Source organism: Schistocerca cancellata, chromosome 3 (assembly GCF_023864275.1).
Source record: "Schistocerca cancellata isolate TAMUIC-IGC-003103 chromosome 3, iqSchCanc2.1, whole genome shotgun sequence".
Classification (NCBI taxonomy): domain Eukaryota; kingdom Metazoa; phylum Arthropoda; class Insecta; order Orthoptera; family Acrididae; genus Schistocerca; species Schistocerca cancellata.
The window spans coordinates 228961194-228982107 of NC_064628.1; the positions used below are offsets into that span (position 1 = coordinate 228961194).

Below are 20914 nucleotides of genomic sequence, written 5' to 3' on the forward strand. Positions count from 1 at the left end.
ATGTAGTGATAGGAAAGGCACAAATGTTTCGGACCACGTAGTTCATCACACATTATTGCAAATCAAGCTCTGCACTAGAAGACGTCTATGAATGAATGCTTTTGTTGAGCCAACAGCATCGATAGTTAGACTCCTGATGACATGAGATCTTAATAGTTCTGGTATGAATCACGTGAATACTGTTCTGCCAGAATCTCATCGACAGTGTCCCTCTGGAATGTGCATCGCAAGATCTGCACAAATTGGTGTTTGGGTATTTCAAGGAAACCTGCATGGTATGTGGGTATTCGCTAAGGCACCACAAAAGCTCTATACTGAGTTTGTAGGCTATTATTACTCACCTCCTAGATCGTTTCATTGTCGGCGTCTTCCTCACCGCATATGGTATTTTCCAACAGGACATACGTTCATACCTCAAAGCTAGAGTTGGTATACGTATGTCGATGCTGCTGAATACATAGTTTTCCACCTTAGAGGCGAACACAAATTGTTTTTCCAGGAAATACTTCTGGGTTGCTGACCGCGTTGTATAAGATGAACTATTGTTTCGGCCACTATTGCAAGAGGCTTCATCAAATGTGTCATATACTATTGGATCATCATCTCTCAGACTATAGTACACTGATGAGTCTCTATACCGCTGTTATGCCGTGACAGAGGCGCCATAAAACTGATTGTGGGATTGGATGTCTGGAGTGGAAAGGATTGTAATTTACATGTCAGTAGTATATGCTTTGCCCAATCAGAAAGAAGGTGCTTTCGTGACATGGCTCCGGTGCCACTGTATCTGTAGGCGGTTAAGAGAAGTTGGTGCGTTGCGAGACTCAGGCGGTGCAGTGTGTATGGACGCCCCTAGTGAGGTAAACACGTGAACAGTGTCAGCTCTCAGGCCAGCTACTGCTGGCAGCGAAGATTATAGGAACATGTAACAGTAATCGCGGCTGGTCATGTCAGGTCGATTAATTGTTCAGTTCACTTTGGAACGTTCCTTTCGTACGTCTTCGGAGTTCCCGTGCGAAGTCACACTACCGGCCGTGGGCAGAACCTACGAAATCTGGGCGGTGTGCTACAAATTAGGCAAATCACGCGATGCTACATAAGCGTCCACAAGGAGGGGGGGGGGGGGGGGAGAGGGATGGCATTTGCCCGTCTTCCTCTCGCTCCCATCTGCCCCCTCGCCCCCCCCCCCTACTCCACCCACCCGGAAAATTTTCTTTGGACGCCCATGGCCATGTCCTTCTCTGCAGTTCTAATCGGAAACGTTTATTGGCTGACCCAGATTAATTCTCTACCGTGTAAAATGCGTATAGGGTTATACAATATACTGACGGAAAAAGAAATCTAAACACCTAGGAGGAGTTGCGCGACATAAAATAAAGTTAGCAGGCGTGTTTCTACTCCTGAAAGATGGTATCTATTAAAATTTCAGACCATTCGCGTAAGAGGCGCTCGCAGCACCACTAAAAGGGTGCAAATCGGGTTTGCTTTAAATGCACGCTAGCCGCGCGGAGTGGTCGCGCGGTTTAAGGTGCCATGCACGGATTGCGCGGCTCCTCCCGCAGGTGGTTCGAGTCCTCCCTCGGGCGCGCGCGCGTGTGTGCGTGTGCGTGTGTAGTTTGAACGAGGTCGTGTAATTGGGTTACGAGAAGCTCGGTACTTCTGCGATACTGTATAAAGACTTGGCAGGAATGTTGTTAGTGCACATGGTTGCTGGCAGTGGTATTCACGGGAATGTACCGTCGCAGGAAATCGGGCTTGGGAGGCCACGTGACACAACAGAGAAGAAAGACCATTGTGTTAGACATATGGTTCTGGTAAATCATACTGCATCTGCAGCAACAATCTGAGCAGCTGTTGGCATCACAGTGACACAACGAACTGTTACAAATAGATTACTTAGAGGACAGCTCCGAGCCAGACGCCGTATAGCATTCATTCCACTGATCAGAAACCACCGCCGTTTGCGACTTCAGTGTGCCAAGCGAGAGCTCATTGGAGAGCAGGGTGGATTTATGTTGTTTTTTTTCTGATGAAAGCTGGTTCTGCTTCGATGTCAGTGATGACCCTGTGTTGGTTAGGACGAAGACAGTTGAGGGCCTACAGCCAATCTGTCTCTGTGTTAGACACACTGCAATTTCTTATGACAGCAAGAGCACTCTTGTGGTTATCCCACGCACTATGATTGCAAATTTGAACGTCAATCTGGTGATTAGATCTTTTGTGCTGCCTTACATTAACCTGTGATCTTGCAGTGTTAATCACGTACATGGGTTACGTAGAAAAAGTATTCCCCATATTACATTACTCCAGAAACGTTAATTATTTCCAGGTTTTGCGTTTTTTCCATCAGTCTATTTACTAACAATTAACAGGCCAACTACTGAGCCTGGCGAGTGGAAGTCTGCCTTCGCATGCGATCAAGTGCATCTGGTGAAAAATTATTTTTTAACTTTTTAGCTTTATTTACAAGACAGTGCTTGTAGTCAGTGGCGGCCGGTTATCACGTGCTAATGTGCTGCAACACACTGAAAATGTCGCAATAAAATTATGCCATTTCTCTTCTAATGAGAGCCGGAAGTCGCAATAAAATTACGCCATGTCTCTTGAAATGCTGGCTGGAAACTGCACTAAAATTACGCCATTAATAAATAACATGAATGGAAAGGTGTTTTATAGCACTCTCTCCACCATAACTAAGAAACCATGTCGAGTGCTGAAATTATAGTCAGCCGCAGTACGATCAACTCAAACGATGCAGCTGTTTTCGACTGCTCATGCTCTCATGCGATGTCATCTCGCATGGCATTACTACTGCAACATTGCTCCCAGCGCCAAGACAGTATTTTTCTTTGAAACTGCGTATAACATATTGTGCAAGGATAGAGTATGAGGACTTTTCGAGGAACTGTTGTCGGAAGGGCGCTGTGGCCGCGTTGTCTACTGCATGGAGTGGTAATTCGTTGCTTGTGTTCGATTCCTGCTGTCATCAATACTTTTTCATTTTATTTTATTTCTTAAAATGTTAAATGATTGATTATAAAATATAAATACGTTTAAACAGTTCAGTTTATATATGTAAAATTACTATATTCAATTTAGTTATGATTACTAACGTTGTAAGTCGAAAGGCTACAGACAATCACATTATAACACACACAAGATTTTGCACGAGCCGCCACTACTTCGTTATAATTGTAACATTTGGAAATGCTTGCAATTTAAAAGAAAAACTTAAGTTACGAAGTCTGTATAGTTGAAAACTGACTTCATAAAAATTAATAAATCAAATTCTGTCTTCAAATAGATGGGCTTCAATAATATCAGCCCGGTTTCAAAATTGGCAATAACTGGAGTGACGACTAAATTAACTGGCAACAGAGAGTATCGGAAAAATAACATACCCAGATATTAAAGGAAAAGGCGGAAGTCAATTACCAAAGCACTGTGTTAATGACCTAAAGTGTCTGTGGCTTTACACAACCACCGTACTAATAACTTTATAAGCAACGCGCCGAGCGTACTGTCGGGGCCAGGAGCGGCCCCATACGATCTGCACTATGGTCCCATGCAGGACACACAGCATGCCATCGTCCTCTGCCGCGTCATTGCCGCTTCTTCGACCCAGGCAGAGAGAGCCGTCTGCTGTTCCCAGCAGAAACATACCGCTTATTTTGCAGCGCGCCGCTGCCCACTCAAGAGACAGGCAGCGCCCTCTTCCAGCTCGCAAGCGCCTCCTGACTGGAGAAGTTGCAAAGCGCGCATTTTTAAAATCGGAGGACCGCGACTAATAGAGAGCATGCTGAAAAACGGTACGACATTGCTACACTTTTAAAATAATTCTAAATAAGAATAGACTATCTCGCTTTGACCTGCAGGACAGGCTTAAACTTCTAACTACTACAAAGTCAATGATAAAAGTCCCACAGCTATCTGCCTGCTTTCAGAAAGATTCCAGATACTCGACCACTGGACGATGCTACATTCCCATTTCTGCGCATATACAGGCTGCAGGATAGTCAAGATTTTAGAACGCCACACTTGGCACAGTCAGTTGATCGTTGACATCAATAATCACTCGCGAATGTGAGTGGCTCCTGATTTACATGCAAGAACATGACGTGCACTCACAAGAAGTAGTCGATTTTGGCCAGAAAGTAGCTCGCGTAAAACAGGCTTAATACTGAAACTTCCTGGCAGATTAAAATAGTGAGCCGGATCGAGGCTCGAACTTTGGACCTTTGCCTTTTCGAACAAGTGCCTTACCAACCTCATCTGCCGTAGTAGCGGAAGTAAAGACCTATGTGGACGGGTCGTGGGTCGTGCTTGAGTAGCTCAGTTGGCAGAGTAGTTGCCTGCGAAAGGCAAAGGTCCCGAGTCGAATCTTGGTCGGACTCAGTTTTAATCAGTCAAAAAGTTTCATACCAGTGCACACACTGCTGCAGAGTGAAAATTCATTCAGGCTTAATAGTGCACTTACTGTGCTGTAGACGGATTGCAGAGCATTGATGTGCTGCTGTAAACGGAGCTGGGTACTGTGGCCATCATGGTGTAGACTGAGTGCTGAGCACTGGTGTGCCTCTGTAAACGATGCTTAATTCAGTGGAAATCGTGGTGTAGACTGAGCACTGAGTATTGGTGCACTGCGGTAAACAAAGCTTAATACTGTGGGAAATATGGTGTAGATGGAGTGGTGAGCATTAGTGTACCGCTGTAAACGAAGTTTAATACTGCATGTACCGTACTGTAGACAGTGCTGAGTATTGGTGTGCCACTGTGAACGAAGCTTAATATTGTGGGTATCGTGGTTAGATGGAGGGCTGAGAATTGGTATGCCGCTCTAAGCAAAGTTTAATACTGTGGGTGTCACGGTGTAGATGGAGCGCTGAGCATTGATGTGCTGCTCTAAATGAAACTTGATACTATGGGTGTCGTGGTGGTGTTGGAGCGCTGAGCGTCAGTGTGCCATTGTTGCAGGCAGACATGTGGACGGCGTTGCGGGCGCTGTCGCGGCAGAAGACGCTGAGCGCGGAGGCGGTGTCCTCCAGCCAGCTGTCGCGCTGCCTGTCCGTGCTGGACCTGACCCTGCTGGGAGTGGGTTCGACCCTGGGGCTGGGCGTGTACGTGCTGGCCGGCGCCGTGGCGCGCGATGAGGCGGGGCCCGCCGTCACCATCTCCTTCCTGGTCGCCGCCATTGCCTCCGCCTTTGCAGGTACCGCACACTTGTACATACACATTCTGCAAGAGTTACCATTGTACCTTGTTTTACGGATTCTGCCCATACCATCCGTGTCTGGAGCACTGGAAGCTTGACTCCTAAATGCGCCTCTGCACATTGTAATTAATGTAATTTTATACACTCCTGGAAATGGAAAAAAGAACACATTGACACCGGTGTGTCAGACCCACCATACTTGCTCCGGACACTGCGAGAGGGCTGTACAAGCAATGATCACACGCACGGCACAGCGGACACACCAGGAACGTCGAATGGCGCTAGCTGCGCAGCATTTGTGCACCGCCGCCGTCAGTGTCAGCCAGTTTGCTGTGGCGTACGGAGCTCCATCGCAGTCTTTAACACTGGTAGCATGCCGCGACAGCGTGGACGTGAACCGTATGTGCAGCTGACGGACTTTGAGCGAGGGCGTATAGTGGGCATGCGGGAGGCCGGGTGGACGTACCGCCGAATTGCTCAACACGTGGGGCGTGAGGTCTCCACAGTACATCGATGTTGTCGCCAGTGGTCGGCGGAAGGTGCACGTGCCCGTCGACCTGGGACCGGACCGCAGCGACGCACGGATGGACGCCAAGACCGTAGGATCCTACGCAGTGCCGTAGGGGACTGCACCGCCACTTCCCAGCAAATTAGGGACACTGTTGCTCCTGGGGTATCGGCGAGGACCATTCGCAACCGTCTCCATGAAGCTGGGCTACGGTCCCGCACACCGTTAGGCCGTCTTCCGCTCACGCCCCAACATCGTGCAGCCCGCCTCCAGTGGTGTCGCGACAGGCGTGAATGGAGGGACGAATGGAGACGTGTCGTCTTCAGCGATGAGAGTCGCTTCTGCCTTGGTGCCAATGATGGTCGTATGCGTGTTTGGCGCCGTGCAGGTGAGCGCCACAATCAGGACTGCATACGACCGAGGCACACAGGGCCAACACCCGGCATCATGGTGTGGGGAGCGATCTCCTACACTGGCCGTACACCACTGGTGATCGTCGAGGGGACACTGAATAGTGCACGGTACATCCAAACCGTCATCGAACCTATCGTTCTACCATTCCTAGACCGGCAAGGGAACTTGCTGTTCCAACAGGACAATGCACGTCCGCATGTATCCCGTGCCACCCAACGTGCTCTAGAAGGTGTAAGTCAACTACCCTGTCCAGCAAGATCTCCGGATCTGTCCCCCATTGAGCATGTTTGGGACTGGATGAAGCGTCGTCTCACGCGGTCTGCACGTCCAGCACGAACGCTGGTCCAACTGAGGCGCCAGGTGGAAATGGCATGGCAAGCCGTTCCACAGGACTACATCCAGCATCTCTACGATCGTCTCCATGGGAGAATAGCAGCCTGCATTGCTGGGAAAGGTGGATATACACTGTACTAGTGCCGACATTGTGCATGCTCTGTTGCCTGTGTCTATGTGCCTGTGGTTCTGTCAGTGTGATCATGTGATGTATCTGACCCTAGGAATGTGTCAATAAAGTTTCCCCTTACTGGAACAATGAATTAACGGTGTTCTTATTTCAATTTCCAGGAGTGTATTTGTGTGAACGTTATGTAGGGGACTGTAGCATAACTGCACAGGTTGGTTATAATTAAACTTCCGTCTCCACGTAAAACAAGTGATCGTAGGACAATGAAATACGATGCCTTGACGGGCGATGAGAGCGCCCTCGCTGGACTGCTGTCACTCTCCGAACGTATACAAAGGCTGGGCTGGTTCCCGTCGGCACAGAGGCGTTGCTGATTCCGGCCCCTACCAGCCTGCTTGCTTGCGCGCTGCCATGGCTTTCTACAGCCATCTCCAGACTCGTTAGATTACAAGAACATAAGCATTTTCACGTGGTTCGCCAGGTTGTCATACGTTTTACGCGATAGTTCCCGATATCAAGCACATGCAGTATCCTACCGATCGCCTGCACAGTGTAGTTACACAGGTAAAGAGTGCAAATGATTTCTCTAGAAACCCGAAACCTTAGCGAGGCGGAACGTGCTGCAAACCACTGAGTAACTAGAAACTTATCTCGTTTGCGAAGATCTTCTGTGAAAGCTCGAATAAATAGAGGAAACTGGTAGTTCTATTCGTATTTTTTTAACCAATACTGATGTCCGTGATATAACAGATTCCAAATCATACTCCTATTCTGCAAAGTCAACTAAGGTGTTTCTCATGTCTAGAGAACCAACAAACGTTTCTTCCATCTGTCTTTCACCATCTAGATGCAAACAACACACACCACAATCGATCCTCTCTCAACCAAATACAGACAGAAGTACGTAGAAACAGTTAACTGGACAATTGCATGAGAGGGAATAATTGAACACTGCAAACACACGTCCATATTGAATCTTCTCAAATTTCCACAGAGAACACATGCGACCACGAAGGCTGTCGAACACATACTCAGTATTAGTTCACAATTCAACTGCCTAGAGGGCAACATGATTAGGCCAACTGCATTCTTGTACTCCAGCCCATCCAGTTCGGACAGCTTCTGGCATAAGCCAGAAATGTCAGCCGTTCCTATGGCAAACCATCTCCACTAGGACCTTGCCTAGTACGGCGGTGCGGGTCTCCCGCATCGTCTCCTAGGCTCCTCGGAGTATGGGACATCATCATCATCATCATAATCATCGTCCTGGCACAGACTACAGCCACCAAGAACCTTGCACCCCAGGCAGAGTCGTCCTGGGAAACCAGCCACATGCACACTGAAGAGCCAAAGAAACTGGTACACCTATATAATATCGTGTAGCGTCCCCACAAGCACGCAGAAGTTCCGCGACACGGCGTGGTATGATCTCGATTAATGTCTGTAGTAGTGCTGGAGGGAACTGACATCATGAATCCTGCAGGGCTGTCCATAAATCCGTAAGAGTATGAAGAGGTGGAGATCTCTCCTGAACAGCACGTTGCAAGGCATTCCAGATGTGCTCAACAATGTTCACGTCTAGGGACTTTCGTGGCCAGTGGAAGTGTTGAAACTCAGAAAGGTGTTCCTGGAGTCACTCTGTAGCAATTCTTGAAGTGTGGAATGTCGCATTGTTCTGTTGGGATTGCCCAAGTCCGTCGGAATACACAATGGACATGAGTGGATGCAGGTGATCAGACAGGATGCTTACATATGTGTCACCTGTCAGAGTCGTATCTAGACGTATCACGGGTCCCACATCAATCCAACTGCACACGCCCAACACCATTTTGAACAGTCCCTTACTGACATGCACGGTCCATGGATTCATGAGGTTGTCTCCATACCCATACACGTCCATCCGCTCGATACAATTTGAAACGAGGTTCGTCCGACCAGGTAACATGTTCCCAGTCATCATCAGTCCAGTGTCGGTGTTGACGGGTCCAGGCGAGGCATAAAGCTTTGTGTCGTGCAGTTATCAAGGATACACGAGTCAGCCTTCAGCTCTGAAAGCCCATATCGATGATGTTTCATTGAATGGTTCGCACACTGACGCTTGTTGATGGCCCAGCATTGAAATCTGCAGGAATTTGCGGAAGGATTGCACTTTTGTCACGTTGAACGATTCTCTATAGTCGTCGTTGGTCCTGCATTTGTAGGATCTTTTTCCAGTCACATTGATGTCGGAGATTTGATGTTTTACCAGATTCCTGATATTCTCGCTAAACTAGTCAAATCGTCGTGTGGGAGAATCCCCACTTCATTGCGACCTCGGAAATGTTATGTCCCATCGCTCGTGTGCTGACTATAACACAACGTTCAAACTCACGTAAATCTAGATAACCGGTCATTGTAGCAGGAGTAACCAATCTAACAACTGCGCCAGTCATTGTCTTATACAGACGTTGCAGACCACAGCGCTATTTTCTGCCTATTTACATATTTCTGTATTTGAATACAAATGCGTATACCTTTTTATCTAGCGCTTCAGTGTGTTCATCACTGTACTAACAGTTAAATATTGCGATTGTAGCCTCAGTCTGACAACTGACATTGAGCTAAGTATCTGAAATACCGCTTCCTGATGACTGTAGCTCTGTAAATATAAATATCTGTAAGCTTCTCATGACTGCACAGAATTTTCGACGTAAAAATGTCTTTCATTCCCCTTAAGGCTATCAATTTTCCACGTCATATCCGTATCTTCCTTACGACAGGGCATGGTCATCTCGTTTGAACCTGTCGGAACACTGACCACAGTACACATACTTTATAAGCCCGCTGACCACAACTTATCTATCACACACACCCCTACTGAGCAGAATACTTCGCTAATAACTGAATGCTGGTGATATAAAACAATATTGAGCGAAAGTCCGCAATGAACGGACATGTCTCATTTCTTTTTCTTGCGAATGGTGCCAGTGCATCTTAGGAAGAGAGAATTAATCGTCTTATATGCGACCATCTATTAAAAGAAGCACCATCCAAACGGCGATATTGGTGTCACCCTGCATAAAAGGCGGTTTTGGACCTACCGGCGCACCAAAATATCGGTTTTACCCACAAGTACTGCGACATTGAATATAGACGGTGATCGCTGGGTCGTTTATTAACAGACCGAAAGTACGGGTGCACGTCACTGAATCTAGAAAGTGATTCGGTCCCGTATTTGTAACATATTCTATCCCGATGCCGTGTCAGATGTTCTGCGATAGAACCACTAGATTATACACGAGAGAGAATGATGGTTGATTGAGGCCGATCACATACAGCAGATGGTATGTTATGCGACGAATCACTTAAAAAATGGAACGCTAGATTGAGATCGTATGAAATGTATAAAATCCTACGATCTATACACTGGATTTTCAGGTCTATAGTGTTAAGCTTTCTGGTGGGAATGCTGTCTGCGATTTGGAATAGTGTTTTCATTCACTTACATGCGTGCGTCAGATCCTAAGGAATCATACTCGTGGTACTCTCATATCTTGAAACGAGTCACTCTTTTCGAACGTACGTGCTGCAGTAAAACTCCAACTTTTTTTTTTTTATTTATCTACCACCTTCCGCAAACCGTCGAGAAACAGACACACAATGTTTTTAGCGTAACGCAATCTATCAAAGATCCCTGCAAAAGAATGGCCCTGAGTAACATTAAACTATACCTTTCAGAAATCACTTACCTCACAAAAATCTTCATTACTCGAACTACTGCAATACAGCGAGCGCCACTACTGCCAACTAAATAAAAGATTCAAACTACGGAAGGCACTAACTACTGATAGGCATAGTTAGCAAATGAAAGATTTTAATAGAGAACAAGCAATGTATTTACCTTAATAGACATCCAGCTGCCGCTGCCCAACACTACAATGGCAGACAACAATGCAAACTAGCCACAGACTGCACACAGCACAGCCAGTGATTTTCATATAGAGCGCTACGTAACGTTGCCAATAAGAAAACATAAACAGCCTACTTACATAGCCCCCATGCTCGCCACAAAAAATTGTACAAATTGTTTTGGGCAGTGGCCAATAATGATTTGATAAAATTTTTCATAATTGTAATTACAATAACAAAGAAATCAAATGCACACACTTATTGATACAATGTTGGTCAAAAGCTAAAATTTTCTCACAGTCCATACAGATAGTCCTGATCATTCATCATAATAGTAATTACAGTTTTTTTCCACAAAGTCTCATTAGTAAAAGAAATTGCACACAGAAGTAGTGGTTTTCCATGCAGTCTTGAAGAAGTAGTGTTGTGCTTCCAACAGAAAGACAGTGCTGACTCTTGACATACTGACAGGTAATGGGCCACAACAGAGCAAACCCACAGCAGAGTCAATCGACGTTTTGAAGAAGATTGGTAGGTAGGTCATCACAGAGTAGACCCACTGTAGTCCTGGTAGAGATTGTGGTATTGGTGGGCCACCAGAGGTGCAGACCCACTGCAGTCCTTGTAGAAATTGTGGACAGGCCCACTGTAGTCCTGGTAGAGATTGTGGTATTGGTTGGTCATCAGAGATGCAGACCCACTGTAGTCCTGGTAGAGATTGTGGTATTGGTTGGTCAGCAAAGGTGTAGACCCACTGTAGTCCTTGTAGAAATAATGGTAGTGGTGAGTCAGCAAAGGTGTAGACCCACTGTACTCCTTGTAGAAATAATGGTATTGGTGGGCCATGAAAGATGCAGACCCACTGTAGTCCTTGTAGAGACGGCCAGCAGCCATCTGTTGCAGCTGTGCAGGTGCACAATCACCATTGAAGAGTCTTCCGGATAATAGAGCAAGTCCATAACCACCAATTGTGCACTCACAAAGTTTTTGGAATTGTCCTTAGAACCAGCAATGCTGTTATCCAGTCCCTTGCTGAATTATTAACACACGTGCAAACACTAACAGTCCCAACTTCTCACATATTGTCCATATACTATGACCAACAGAAACGTGTGCAGTGAAATGTAACGTACAAGTTACTTAATTAGATGAACTGGTGTCAATTACAATTTTATAACATAAAAATACAATAACAAAGGTACAAAATACATCATTAAAGAACATAACAATACAGATAACGTTTGTAGTAATAGGGGCTTTACGAAAGAATGGAAATAAACATATACATCAGTGTTACAGGAATTATGACATAAGTACATACATAAAAGATCAGAATAACTTTCGAAACATCAACTTCACACATGAGCAACAAAACAGAATAAATAATGTCTAACATCTTTACAAAGTAAATAACATATTATTAATGCCAATTATATTTGAGGATAACAGTATTCCTCATCATAGTGAATGTAGCTTAATATTAAAAGAAGAAAAAATTCTATGAAACTACACAGAGACAGGAAGAAAACAAATACACAAGGGTACACAAACACATAGTGGGATAACACAAAGGAAAGGACAGGGTTTGTTTTACTGCAGTATTTTGCATGGAGATCTCCCTTCGTTCATCATTATTCCCAAAAGTCCTATCTAAGCCTGCTTTCTGTATTCTGTTCACATCCTCTGTCAAAAATAGTTTTTCTCCACTGTACAGTATCCTTTTTTTTTTTTGCCCAAACCATTTTCATATAGCTTCTCAATACATTTCTTCCAAGTCGTCATAGTTAGTTTCTTATATAGTCTACCCCTCTTAAGCTAACTTAAATCTACTGAGCTCAGATATATATACCAAGGGACGAGGCAATGCAGCATCACATGAAACAGTTAATATAAACAGCAATGAAAAGAAACGCAGATTTGTGAAGCAAGCAGCATTAAGAAATTAGCAAAGCAATTGTAATATTACAACTAATATAAGGCAATGTGCAGCAAACAATAAAAATAAACCATTAGTAAAACTGGCTTAATAGAATAATACAAAGTCAAATTCAATAACACTATGGCTGGCAAACAGCAGCAACTTATACCTAAACATGACATAGCTCAAGCAGAAAAAATATTACAGTAAAAACAACAATGCAGATAAGGGAAATGTATATTCACATCTTAATGTCTATGTAATTAAAGTGGTGCACCACAACAACTTATTGTAAAAAAAATATTACCATGTACTTGAAAAGAAAATTATGTGTCCAGTTACTGTTACTAGTCCCTTCTTATTGTTCTTTCCTTTCCAAGTGTTCCTTTTTTTAAAGAATGTGAATTACAAAATTATCATTTAATAGATCTGTTGACAGAAAGTGTTCACATTAGCAAATGCATCTAAGTTTATTTTATAAATCTAATGCTGTAACACAGCTGGAAAACAGGTATCAAATGAAATAAGCAATTACGCAAACCAAAGCATAAAAATATCATTCAGTAGTCATGTGACATTTCATAAGTTAGTAGAAATTCTCTCAACTCTCGTAGAAAGACGCTTGTCATAATCAGGTGTGCAGATGTAAGTATCTTTCCAAGTAATGAGGGTGTCGCATTTGCAATGTTTTCTCTGAAGGAATGTCAATGGCGAGGATAATGGCCTCCCTTTTTTTTTTTTTTTACCTAATGGCTTTCTTTTGTCAGATGACTACCTCTCAGCTGGGCGCCGAAAACGCATTATGTGCAGGTGGTCACTTAACTTTCTTACGGAAATATTTACGACACCAGTTTCTGCTACAGTGACAGTCTCATATAAAAATATTTCACAGGTCAAGAATTTACGTTGCGAATGTGTAGAAACAAAATCCTATAAATATAACAGTGTTCAAAAAGTTTTCCTCGGCATTGTGATACATTCGCGCATTTACACACATTTCATAACTCTTAAAGTACGATTCTTGGTGTCCAACATCCTGTTTCACAAGTCAGAGTCCCTAACCACTACTCCTTATTCTTTACCTTATTACACATATACATATTCATCAACACGTCTTCAACAATTCAACATAATAAATACATATCATAATAAACATTCCTCAACAGCGTAATACACATCGTCGTCGTAATAATAACATCAAACACCTCAGTCAAATCTCACAAACGTCGTAGCTTTCTGCAATAATTTCAAAACCTAAAGAAAATTCTATGCTCATTTCAATAGTGTCATCTACCTCAAACGTACTTTAAAAATCATGATCCCATCCCAAATACATCATTCAAAGCTCTCATAGTATCACAATGGTTCCGAAAAAATATGAACAGTTCACAAAGTACAGACAAAATACAATTTCGTAAGTGTGAAGTTATCCAACGGTGTAATCACGTAAACATCTGTCACTGACGTAATAAAAAAGTTTGTCTCTCTCAGTTAAATGATCAGATAGCTGTGTAATTTGTGTTGGAGAAATATGGTACCGATGTGTAAAGTTGTATAAGCAAATACCATATTAGCTAGGGCTCCTTGTGCTTGCCAAACACATGGTACACAAAGCAGGCGTGTACCCCCCTGAGGATTAATGTAATTATACCCGCAGGTGTTACAGATTACAACAATGGAATGAAATGTATTACGGAAAACCTTTGTATCATTGTACTTCAAATATCTTTAAAAATAAATGATTTAAGTACAAAATTAATCACTCAAATACGTGTACTGTAGCGCTAAATGTGCGTCTTGCTGTAAGATCATCTCTGTGGAAGTGTCGTAGTTATTGTCCTCCGAAAGCTAAGTTCTGCAGAAGTCAATGCACTTACCTCATGATAAACAAAAGTGAAATGCTTTGCGTATAGATATATTACTTATTACGCTTATTGCCGTGATGAAGAAAGTACTGTGCTGTAACATATTGTTGTGCTACAGAAAAGGCTGTCTCCTTGTAGCTATACCACAAAAGTTACTACTAAAACATGTTTTACTTTCCAGAATAATACAGAAAAACTGTGCAGATATGAAACAGAAACACCGCAAAAGCAACATTGTAAATTGTCACTCATTAGTAGCGTCGTGATGAAATCGTGTAGATGTCACATTAACTAACCACTGTGTCATCTGGTATCTCCCAGAAAGTACTTTAATTCAGAATGTATTTTCAAGTAAACCAAAATGTTGCATTAAAATCTCATTAGCAGTACTGGTAAATGTTCTAAGTATGTGAGCCTTATAGTCGTTACGTAATCGTGCAACAAACAAGCAAGAATGTACACACACAATAACACTGTGTCGTCTGTTCGCAATAACAATGCATTCGTAATTTCTGTTTGAATAAGTTCTCTTGGTTCTTGACTGGATATTTAACTTTAAACATTGTTGCATGGTAACAGTTTCTAAAGCATACTAGTAACGTGAAGTGAAACGTTTTATGGCAAAGACAAAGTTAAAAAGCAGATTATCTTTCAATAAACGGTTTTACATGTGAAATGTGGTGTAAACCCTTACTCTTCCTAGTACGCAGAGTTTCGACTTCAACGCAATTATCATGTGGTTTACGTCGGTAAAGAATACTGGAATTTTTCTCAAGGTTAGCGTCTATGTTATTTTTCTCTGAGCCAGCGGGCGCACACGGCAGCCTGCGGTGCGATTCATTGTCTGTTCCTTTGTTGGCGCGCGTCGTTACTGGGATTAGGAGACCTAGCTTCTACAAATTCACATTGTCGAAAGTGCCCTGCTCTATTTAATTCCCGCCAGTTCTGATGAAATTCGGGTCTGTTGTTATGATTATATCGTCTGTCGTCATGTCGGTAATTCCTGTAGTTTCTTTCTTGTCGGTTAAGTGGTGGAGAATTTCTCCCTGAATCGTAACTGTGCGCTGGACCGTTGCATCTGAAGTTATTCTGTCTCCCGTGATAATAATAGTTCTGGTTGCCAAATTGTCTGTTTCTATGATTGTCTCTGTCATATTCATTACTACGGAAATGCGATCTTTCTCTGTAACTATTACTCTGCCAGTGGTTGTCATACAGGTGGTGTCTGTTTTGGTCACGATTTACGTTGTAAGAATAGGCTTGTCGTGGCCATTTATTGTTTCTGTCGTCACGGAATTGTGACGGATGTGACCGGTAGTGATTGTTTTCCTGTTTTCGCAACCCGCGACGGTCTGTGTCAATTTCTAATTCTTGTAAGAGTCCCTGAAAAGCTTCAATGTCGTCTTTGCAACATCCTGCCAAAATAATATGCCGTAAATGTTCAGGTAATTTGAATAAGCAAATGCGGATGAGTTCTGAGGGGCTGTATGGGTTTGACAGGTACTGATTCTTGTGCAACATGTCTTCAAAATATTTGACAAGACTGGAAAATTCAGATTGTTCAAAGTGTTTCATCATCATGATGCTATGTTTTACTAGGTCTTGTGTAGCTTGTGACCAATATGCTGAGAGGAATGCATGGTAAAATTCTCCTTCACTGTGACAATCGTGAATGACCGATCGCATTCTTACAGCTGGTTCATTCTCCAAGTAGCCACACATAAATTCTAACCTGTGCTCCAATGACCAGTTGGGAGGAAAACAATGAGAGAATTGATGGAGCCACGCTTGTGGATGAATGTCGTTGGCAGAATTCTTAAACGTTTTGAATTTACGTGTAGTAATGAACAGCTTATAGTCAATCATCGTGTCGGCGAGTAGCATGTCGGTCATTGTTACGTCGTGTCGGCGGTTCCATCTCAAAATTCGGTGCACATTGCCAATTTCTTTCATAACTTCCGAAATGCCCTGTGTTATTATTTTGTGGCTATTCCGTATTTCTATGTCCCTCTTCCCGTATTGGAGCGCGAGTGTCCTCTGAAATACGTAATTCTTGTATTACCCGTGTCAGCTGATCTTGTACTTCCCGGATTTCTCTTTGGTGTTGCATATTAATTTGATTCAGATTTTGTTTCAGTTTCCTAATTTGTTCGCACTCTTCTGTGTCATTAAAGACTACCGTTTTTGTGACATTCAGATTATCATCTACCTTCGTAGATAAGTTAGTGACCTGATCCGAAAGTTCGGCTACTTTCTCTGATAATGAACTAATTTCCTCCATGTGTCTTTCTGAACCAATTTTCAGAGTATCTACTGTGTCCTTTAAGTTTTCCTGAGTTTTTGCAAGTTGCGTAACCGAATCGGTAGATGCAACTGAGTCCATTTTAGCTTGCAAGGTCTCATGATTTTCATGAACAATAGTTTGCAGTTCTTTTATGGCTGCTTCGTGATTCTGTAATGCATTTTCATGACGCGAAAAAATAGGTTGAAAATGCTCACAAATTTGTGTTTTTACGTCATTACAGACTTTTTGACATTTCGATTCAATGTTATGTAACTCAGTAGTTAAATCTTCACGTGTTTGTTCAAGCGTGGTGTCTAACTTTTGAAGATTTTGTTCCATTGCGTCTAACTGTTGCTGTGTTTGTCTCTGGTGTTGTTCCATTGTGTCTAACTTTTGAAGATTTTGTTCCATTGTGTCTAACTTTTGAAGCTTTTGCTGTGTTTGTCTCTGATTTTGTCCTATTTGTTGCATTAGTTGTAATAACAATGCATTAGTGTCTGGAATCTGTTCCTCTACACTTTTCGGCAGTGCATTTGCACCGGCAACATTCACATTTTGACAAGCAGAAAATGTGTCTTGACTCATTTGAGAAAACGGCGAGGACCCAAAACCTAAGTCTACAGTATTTGCAATATTGTGTTCTGTCATTTCGGATTCCTGAGGCGAGCTGTTGCCGACCGATCGATCGATAATGCTTCCCTGTTCACTACCTGTTTGATTGTCTACACCATTATTTGCCGCCCGCTCCATTTCCCTATGCACAATTACCAAATTACTAGTTTGAACATTAGTTAATTCATTACAAGATGGCGCTAACACACTGCTTTCGTCTTCACTGTCATTTCTCAGTTTACTTTGGAGCCTAGTGTTAAGTTTTTCACATGCCATTATTGTTACCATATTTCACACGATAACACAGAAAAGCACAATTTGAAGAGCAAAAATAAGAGAACACATTAACATAGCACTGAAAATAATCTCTAGTTAATTGCAAGCGCAGCTGCGAAATACTTGGTGCAAATCTACATGCATGCCACAACTGTTTTACTGTACAACAATGAAAGACTGCAACTACCAAGGAAATTCTCTCTATAATTATGCGCTAGCAATAAACAAAAGCTACACTAAATGCACAAACTACAAGAAAAAATCAGAAGATTCCAGTGAGATATCCTGGCAGGGTCGCCATATGAAACGTCTCCTTAGAACAATTTATACAAGACTGTGCTTAAACTGACACACAATGTTTTTAGCGCAACGCAATCTATCAAAGATCCCTGCAAATAATGGCCCTGAGTAACATTAAACTATACCTTTCAGAAATCACTTACCTCACAAAAATCTTCATTACTCGAACTACTGCAATACAGCGAGCGCCACTACTGCCAACTAAATAAAAGATTCAAACTACAGAAGGCACTAACTACTGATAGGCATAGTTAGCAAATGAAAGATTTTAATAGAGAACAAGCAATGTATTTACCTTAATAGTCATAATATATATATATATAGCAGTTCATGACAAATTTCAAAACTTCGCCATCTCTCTCCCCACATCCACCACTGCTGGCGGCTCACCTCAAACTGCGCAATAGTGATGGGGAGCTCGTGAATGAGTCGTTCAAATGAACGCTTCACTTCAGTGAAGTGTGAACTAACCACTCAATTTCAATGAACTGGTACTTCAAACTCTTCACAGATAGCAGCACACTCCACACTTTTTTCTAGTTCACTCACTCTCTTCCCCTCTCCCTCTCCCACTACATCGGCGCTACGTCACTCATCATCCCTTCACTTCAGTCCTCCCTCTGCTGCCTGTCGACGAATCGCGCGGGGTTTGTGGGGAACGATAGGTTTATGATGGGTTGGGGCGGTGAGGGGCGAGGGGAAGGCAGCGTCAGCTGCTACGTGCAGTGCTGACATTACTCGTGACTATTTGTGCAGTTAAACTTCGCGTCTACGGGTAGCCTACCGTTGGCAGCGCTTGCAGACAAATGAATATTAAAGATATAAAGTATAAACTAAGGGGCTGGCTGTGTGAGCACGCACAGCCAACATGAAAATAAAAGGTTTGTTAATAACACTGAAAGAGGGATTTTACCTGAAATCGTACCAATGACTAAAGGTGACAGTTTACGTTTTGAATCTGGAGAGTTATTATTCTCAACAAAAATAAAATCTACAGGAAAACTTCTGAATAATTACTTAACGTCGGTATATAGACTGTGACAGTGGTAAACATACTCATTCTATTTTGGATTAAATTTTACAAGGAACATAAAATTGGACTGCATTTCGTTGGTAGCCCTATTTTTCAGTTCATGAATACAACAAATAATATTTCATTTGGCAGATAAAGACTTTTTTGGACGCTTCATGAGAAAATTTCGAGCAAGATTAAATGTAATACCTTCTTTATATGTGACAGGCTTCTCTGTTTATCTTTCCTTTGTCCCCTTCGACCATGCTCTATTTAAGTTAACTCAGACGCTGTAAGAGAGTAAAACGTTGCGTGCACGTTACTGCATAGTTCGGCCATCTGTTGGTAAAATTATGAAGTATTACGAAGCTTCATTGTACGAGCGAGGCGAAGCGAGCGTAGCAGCGGCTCAGCGGCGAACTGGGCAACTTCGACAGGCTTCCGTACTTCACGAATGAACTACTTCATTTGAACTCTTCACGGCAAAGAGTGAAATGAATGAAGTAGTTCACTGGAATGAACGAGTTCGACCCATCTCTACTGCGCAACGCTACACGCTGTTCACATCCAGCTGCCGCTGCCCAACACTACAATGGCAGACAACAATGCAAACTAGCCACAGACTGCACACAGCACAGCCAGTGATTTTCATATAGAGCGCTACGTAACGTTGCCAATAAGAAAACATAAACAGCCTACTTACACCGTGTTTCGAGCACTTGATGGAAATGGGAACAAGTTTTCATAGCTCTGCCAACTAACTGTGTACAATTTGTAAGGCCAGCGCAAAACGAAGCTTTCTCCTGCAACATAAGATAGTATAAAAAACAGGACGAGCGGTTACAGTAACTGTACTGCATTTTGGTGTTTTTCAAACTACATACAGATACTGCAGTCCGAAGGAGATCTGCGTCCGTCACCCAAACATTCTCTCTATCATCGTTATTTTGTACCATCCAACAGAGGAAAAAAGCTATAAGGTGCGGCGAGGGAGCTTCCTTATTTTAAACGTGCGGCACACAGCGGCTGTTGCATATTGTTGCGTGGGTTTCAGTGCAACCAAAAGTGCGAGGCTTAACTTTTTTTAAGGTTAGTGTAGTAGCGATCATGCAGTGGGGAAGAGAGGAGCTCGCACTCGCCGTGGCTGCCTACTTTTCGAATGGACGTTCGGTCATCAGAACTCAGCGTGCAGTCAGGAAACCGTTCAACATCGCGCCTGTAGGTCGTGTTCCTGATGGGAAATCAATTGTTATGTGGGTAGACATATTTATGGATACTGGGAGTATTCACCGAGCGAGTGGCGCAGTGGTTAGCACACTGGACTGGCATTCGGGAGGACGACGGTTCAATCCCGCGTCCCGCCATCCTGATTTAGGTTTTCCGTGATTTCCCTAAATCGCTCCAGGCAAATGCCGGGATGGTTCCTTTGAAAGGGCACGGCCGACTTCCTTCCCCGTCCTTCCCTAATCCGATGAGATCGATGACCTCGCTGTTTGGTCTCTTCCCCAAACAATCAAATCCAATCCTGGAAGTATGCAGAAAAAGAAACCAGAACTTTCAAGAACCACCAGAACGCCTGGAAACATAAAGAGGGTAAGGATGACGATTTTGAATTCCCCCAAGCGATCTGCACGCAAACATGCTGGTGCTCTCGCAATTTCTGAACGCAAAAAAAAGGTTCAAATGGCTCTGAGCACTATGGGACTTAACATCTGTGGTCATCAGTCCCCTAGAACTTAGAACTACTTAAACCTAACTAACCTAAGGACATCACACACATCCATGCCCGAGGCAGGATTTGAACCTGCGACCGGAGCGGTCACGCGGTTCCAGACTGAATTCTGAACGCACAGTGAGAGGATTCTTCATGAAGAGTCGAAATTTCATCCGTATAAACTGTCAGTGGTGCACACACTTCATTCCTCGTCTTTTGTTGTCCATCAATGTTCCATCCCGTTGCACGCCATTATCTCGTTCTCTGACAGGTGCATCAGGCGTTAGTGGGAGACTGAATGGTTGAAGGTGTCTGACAACAAACTGCGGTCACTCAAACCGACCACAAAAGCTTGGCGGATTTCGTGTCAGCCTCGTCGCTGGAAGGAGGTTTTGCTTACCAGACTGCGTATCGGGCACAGCCCTTTCACACATAGCTTCCTCCTCCG

The 20914-nt window shown here is 43.4% G+C and overlaps 1 protein-coding gene across 2 annotated transcripts in view; it reads left to right on the plus strand.

Moving 5' to 3' along the window:
• The window catches only part of LOC126174859 (cationic amino acid transporter 2), a 384534-nt gene that overhangs the window by 246685 nt on the left and 116935 nt on the right, over positions 1 to 20914 (plus strand). The window contains exon 3 of one of the 2 annotated variants that reach the window (XM_049921256.1): positions 4975 to 5209. In XM_049921256.1, coding sequence (XP_049777213.1) covers positions 4981 to 5209 — 229 coding nt within the window. In that variant the 5' untranslated portion in view covers positions 4975 to 4980. The remainder of the gene's footprint in view (positions 1 to 4974; positions 5210 to 20914) is intronic. The other variant, XM_049921258.1, reaches the window with a different exon arrangement.